Consider the following 6271-nt stretch of genomic DNA (forward strand, 5'->3'; position numbering starts at 1 on the left):
TTGTACATCACATGAGTACCAGCAGAAGTTGCATGGCTAGATTAGCACCCCAAACAATCGCCAAACACGGGAACCAAAGAGAAGAATAATTCAATTCATGTCGTCAAAAAATTTACAACTGTATAAGAATCCTGTAATTGGTTCATAAATTCCTATATATATTTATGTTAAAAAAATTGAGATCCAAGAAGAACCAATTTTTTTTTTTTAAAAGAAAGGCTTGTATGACTGTTCTGTGTTTACATGGGTGCCTGCCTACCTAGCTGGAAGCACCCCTTGCTTCGAATTTGTTACAGAAGAGGAGGACCTCTCCTCCCAAGGCAATGACCCTGTTGCAGGGTCAGCAAAGTACGCCAAAACAAAGTCTCTCAATCCAGTGTCCCAAACTTCACAGAATTGCCGCTTCCAATTGGGTGGTTCAATGGGTGCGGTGCCTAAGCCTGGTGCTCTATCCTTTGATCCCTTATTTTGGTCCTCCTGCCAGTCAACAACATAAGTAGCTACCCTCCGGTAGAACTTGGCTCTAAAGTTACCCCACACCTGGTACTTATAGTGGTTAATCAGGGCAATGTTTTCAGGAACATTCAGGTACTTATACCCCTCCCTGAGCCGGAAGTGGTGCACCACATTGAGAAGAGTGACGTCCAGCAATTCTGGGCGCACAACAGATTTGTGTCTCTCAGGGCTTTGCAGCCGGCAAGTGTACCCTACAGTCACCCCTTTCTGTGGGGGCGAGCTCAACCCTGATGGTCCAAAGCTGTGGCAAGTTGTTCTTATCTCAGCAATTGACGTGGATGACGAGAAGTTGGCTACAAGCTCTCCCAACGAATTCTGACCTGGAAAACCAGGTCCCTGGGGGTGACGAAACGTGTTAGGGAGGTAGAAGAACTCGTCCACATCAAAAAATCCGACCCAGTTGCATTCTTCTCTTGCTTTCAGCGCACAGTGTGAGAATCCAGCTTCCTGTGTTTTAATCCACGGCCAGCTTTGCCTACTCACATTGTATCCTTCAAGGTCAAGCTCTTGAACCACTTCTTCAATCCCATCATCACTATTGTTGTCGTAGATGAACCAGCGCTCGACTCCAAGCCAAGCATGGTACATAATCCACTCCCTCAGAGCCGGAGCTTGGTTCCACACCATTGTACACACACAAAGCTCATGCTTCTTCTTCTTCCACTGATTTCTTCTTTTCTTAATCTGTACACGGGACTTGGAACTGTAAATTCTAGCCGCCGAAGGTAAAGAATGGTGTGGAGAATTCTTATTCCTACTGGCGTGACCAATGGTCACACGAATCCCCTTAGCCTTTTCTGGATTAATTTGTACACTCCTAGGCAAAGGACACCGAACAACCTCTTGGGCCGCCGTCATAGCCGGAGTTGTGAGCACATACCCTTCGTCTGTATCCCCCTTCTTCAACCCGAATCGGCATCTGAACTGGGACGGATCAGATTTCCTATGGGGCCTGAGATTCAACCCCTTAACGAACACCACCACCGTATCCCCATCCAGAGCAACCTCATAAACCACCTTGTCCCACAAATGTACTAACCGGTTAACCGGCGAGGAGGGCCAGTACTCGTTCGCCGAGTCTCCGCGCCTCCTCAAATCCACTGCGGCGGAGCAATTCGCCGGAGGAAGTGGACACCTCACGATCGACCGGAACTTGTCGTAGCCGTCCGGTGACAACGTGGGTCGAACAACGAACCCAGCTTTCCCATCGCCATTCAACTCCCCGGAACCATTGGAGGAGATGTAGTAGACGCAGTCCAGCAGGGCAGGCTGGCGAATTCTAGAACCGGCCACCAGTAGAAGCACATGGTCAGGGAACAAGATTCGTTCTTCAACTCTCGAAACTCGTTGTCGTCTGGTACCAAAAGAATCAAGGATGGAGTTGCTAGCGGCGGAGTAGAAGAGAGTGAAGGTCGGGGAGGAGCTGAGAGTGGGTCGAAACGACGTCGGAGAGACGGGGAATCGGTCGGAGGACAAGAATAGGAGGAAGACAAAGAAGGAGAGGCATACGACTAGGGATCTCACTGAACAGAACTGCGCCTGAGTGTAGGGCCTACCTAAACGCTTTCGCTTGCGCCGTTGCTCGGAATCCATATTATTAGTAAATAGTATTTACTATTCCGAGCATAAAAGGTAGCCAAGCCAATTCCAAACGGTATAATATAATATATATATATATATATTCCAAGCCAAAATGGAATAGAAAGGATTTGATTATTAGGAGTGACTCGAAGTAGAATATGGGAACGTCCAGATCTGCAGCCGACAAAGTTGGAGAATTTGTGAGATTATTCAGATATGCGTCTCTATGAGGGAGTGGGAGAGGGAGAGCGAGAGCGAGAGATTAAACGACGCGTTCTTTGGTGCCGTCAAAGAAGAGTCAGAGAGAGACTAGATTAAGAAACGGGGGGCTGCGGCCGGTCGGTGTTGATTAGTTTAGTGTGGGGTTTATTAAAGGCTTTTTCCGAGTGAGTCAAACTAAAAAGAGTATTTAAAGATGCTTTAGGATGGGGATTGTTCTTTCTTTTCTTTGGTGAGGTGAGGTGTACTTGTAATTGAGCTACTTAAACCATAGTTTATTAATTTACTTTGGAGCTTGTAGAGAGAAAGTACACCTCCTTCGTTGTATTTTACTTTTACTGTTTTTTCTTCCTGTAAGGGAGACACCCAAATATTTTCCTCTTTCCACTTTAAACACAATAAAACATGTATTGATTTTTTGGCTTATACGTTAGCCTAGACATCTACTTAAAGCTTTAGGTTCTTAAAAAATACTGGTAATTTCATAAATAATGGTAGTTTGGCCCGTAGTTATCCTCTATGGCCTATATCATAAAAGTTTCTTATTTAATACTTGTTAGGCAAAGTAAGGTTATTTTCTCTAATTCAATTAATGAAAATTTTACTCACTTTATATTTATATATATAGGATAATTCTTTTACAGGGGCCTCACTTTAAGTTTTATCGGTTTTCAGTGTTTCTCGACTTGTGAACAATTTTCGGCGCGACTTTTTTTTTATGACTGTGTATATTGTAGCTATTTAGAGCATCTTGCAAATATTCAGAAAATTCCGAATAGTTTACAGTACCAAAAACTAGGTTCAAACATGTTGTTTTCCACGCGCATAAAAAAAATTAGTCACGCGTGCAACAACATGTTTGAACTTAGTTTTCGGTAATGTAAACTATTCGGAATTTTCTGCAAAATTTGTAGGATGCTCTAAATAGCTACAATATACACAGTCATAAAAAAAAGTCACGCCGAATACTGTTCACGGGTTGTAAACACTGAAAGCCCTACCGATAAGGCTTAAAGTGAGGCCCCTGTAAAAGAATTCCCATATATATTTAGGATAATTTTCATATAGGGGTTTTACTTTAAGCCCTACCGGTGGGGCTCTTCAGTGTTCTCGACCCATGAACAGTTTTCGACACAATTTTTTTTATGACCGTGTATATTGTAGTTGTTTAGAACATCCTGCAAATTTTCAGAAAATTCCGAATAGTTTACAGTACTGAAAACTAGATTCAAACATGTTGCTTTCCATTCACATAAAAAATATTAGTCAGGCTTGCAACATGTTTAAATTTAGTTTTTTGTACTATAAGCTTTTTGAAAATTTGCAGGATGCTCTAAATAGCTATAATATACACAATCATAAAAAAAATCGCACCGAAAACTGTTCACGGGTCGAGAACAATGAAGTCTCACTTGTAGGGCTTAAAGTAAAGCCCTTATAAAAGAATTGTCCTATATATTTATATATAATTTTCTCACTATTGTACAACTTTACCGATTAAAATAATTATTATTACATGGAGGTAGGTATTTTAATACAAGATATCTTTCTTATATAAAATTTGTATATTTCACAGTTTTTATGTTTAATCTTTCTTTGTTATTAACTTTAACGAAATATTACAAATATTTAACCGAATATATTTTTAAAATTAATTAAAAATAAATATTTATTAATTATATTAATATAAATTTAAATATTATTATAATAATATTTAATAATTATATTAATATAAATTTAAATATTATAAAATATCATGATTATTATAATAATATATAATATAAAACAATATATTTAATAATTATATTAATATAAATTCAAATGTTATAAAAAATTATTAATATAATAATTATATTTTATAAAATCAAATTGTTGATGCCGTTTTTCGTCAACTTATAAATGTAGAGCAATTAAACAAAATACCAGAGGAAACAAACAATAATAGACACGATTTTTACGTGGTTCAGCAGCTAAAATCTGCCTAGTCCACGAGTCAATGTTATTCACTTTATGGAATTCTCTCAAAGTTTTCTTGAAGCAATTTTACAGAGTCTTCCCAATACGAATTTCTCAGTCCTTATAAATGAATTGCTCCACAGTATTTATAGAGTGGTTTACCGAATATCTCCTCTCATATTTTAGGGAGTTATTATACAAATCAATTAAATAAATGTAATTAAATGTGTGTAGTTACTACGTACACGTATAAATCTCATGATATTTACAACAAATCCCTTAAATATAGGGATTTTATAACAATAAAGATGTTCACACTCAGCTCACGATCTTGAACATTCAATTCACACGCCTTCGAGACCGATCAACCATCACGAGCTCGCTACCTCAGTTCGCCTCGACTTTTAACAAGTAACATTGTTCATATCATCCTTTTCGAGCTCACAATGCCCGAGCTCGAACCGTCTTATCTGATGGCAGGAAAGGAATCATGGAATTTATACAAGTGTTGAACCACTGTCATTGTAGCTTCAAGCTTGACATTAATTCTAGGAACACCTCCGAGACCACATAGTTTCCGAGCTCACCAATTCTGATGTTGTCACACTTACTGCACAACAAGGCTATTCTTGATATTTTCATTAAAGTCGATTATGACGAACCTGCTTATTTCGAGCTTACACTTTACGAGCCTAACTTTTGAGATCAAAATTTCTATTCTCAAAATTTGGGTGTAACACAAATATTGTAAAATATAATTATTATAATAATATTTAATACAAAACTAGATAATTAATAATTATATTAACATAAATTTGAATATTATAAAATATCATTATTATAATAATATATAATTCATAATCTTAATTTTTATTAAAAAAAAATTATCATTTATATTTAAAAAGAGACAGTGTTATTTTTTTTTATTATTTATTCTAACTTACATAAATATATATTCATATTAAATAACAACAAACATTATTGTTGATGCGGTTTTTCACCAACAATGGATTAAGAAATCTGAAAAATAGTGATATTAGGCTTTTGCCAAACTGTAATTAGACAAATAAAAAGCATACAAAACACTCACACACTTTTTTCGTGGTTCAATGGTTAAAATTCACCTAGTCCACGAGTCACTCTTATTAATTTGTTTTGTTCTCACTGTGAAATTCTTTGTGACAATTTCACCAGAGTTTCAGTATACAAAATGTCGATCCCCATTTTTGTCCATTCTCCCATGTTTTCATAAGGAATTCTGCTTGGACAGTTTTGGGTAACTGCGCATAAACAGGGTAACATACATTTTTGGGTACATCTCATTTACATAAATACATTAATGCTTATTTATTCTATGCCCACAGTATCGGGTAATAGATACAGAATATTATATGAGCATTAATGAGTGTATAATGAATCTTTAAGTCTTTTGGGATCCTTCCTTGTGCGTCTTGATCAAGCTTCTGCGAGCTGAACACTTCCTTTGAGTTGGGTGTCGGAGAAGTCATCTGAACTAACACATGTCACGTTCAGAGTTTCACGAAGGCGATCTGGCTCTCGCACATCTCGAACTAAGTTTTTGGCACAAGAGGCGATCTGGAGACTATCTGGTTGTCGTAAACTGTCAAGTTTGACTCGAGCTACTCGCTCATGAGTTAGCTAGAGGCTCTATCTGTACATTTTCTCCATATGTTTGTCTTCCACCTATACCCCGTGCTGAGTAATTCAGCTCGTATTTTTAGGGTACAACATTTTCCCCCCAAGCTCCTGCTCGTGCATGATGTCGCTTCTAACATGCACAATAGGAGCTTTTTAGCTTTTGTTATGTGAAAACGTGCCTACCCATTCACTCAAGTACGTGACACATGTCGGTCTGTAATAGGCGTCTGTTTGGGTTTCGAGTATTGTGAGAACTGTCTTGCCAACCTTTTGTCGCTGCCTGGTTTATTTAATCCAGGCCCTTGGATCTTGAACTGATCTAATTGTGGCCTAGATCGGT

The 6271-nt window shown here is 38.0% G+C and overlaps 1 protein-coding gene across 1 annotated transcript; it reads right to left on the bottom strand.

Moving 5' to 3' along the window:
* Positions 1–69: 69 nt before the first annotated feature.
* On the bottom strand, positions 70–2381 carry LOC133823169 (glycosyltransferase family 92 protein RCOM_0530710). The gene has a single exon (XM_062255780.1). The coding sequence runs from the start codon at positions 2107–2109 to the stop codon at positions 256–258; it is 1854 nt and encodes a 617-aa protein (XP_062111764.1). The 5' UTR covers positions 2110–2381; the 3' UTR covers positions 70–255.
* Between the last annotated feature and the right edge of the window lie 3890 nt (positions 2382–6271).

Source organism: Humulus lupulus, chromosome 3, assembly GCF_963169125.1.
Source record: "Humulus lupulus chromosome 3, drHumLupu1.1, whole genome shotgun sequence".
NCBI lineage: Eukaryota > Viridiplantae > Streptophyta > Magnoliopsida > Rosales > Cannabaceae > Humulus > Humulus lupulus.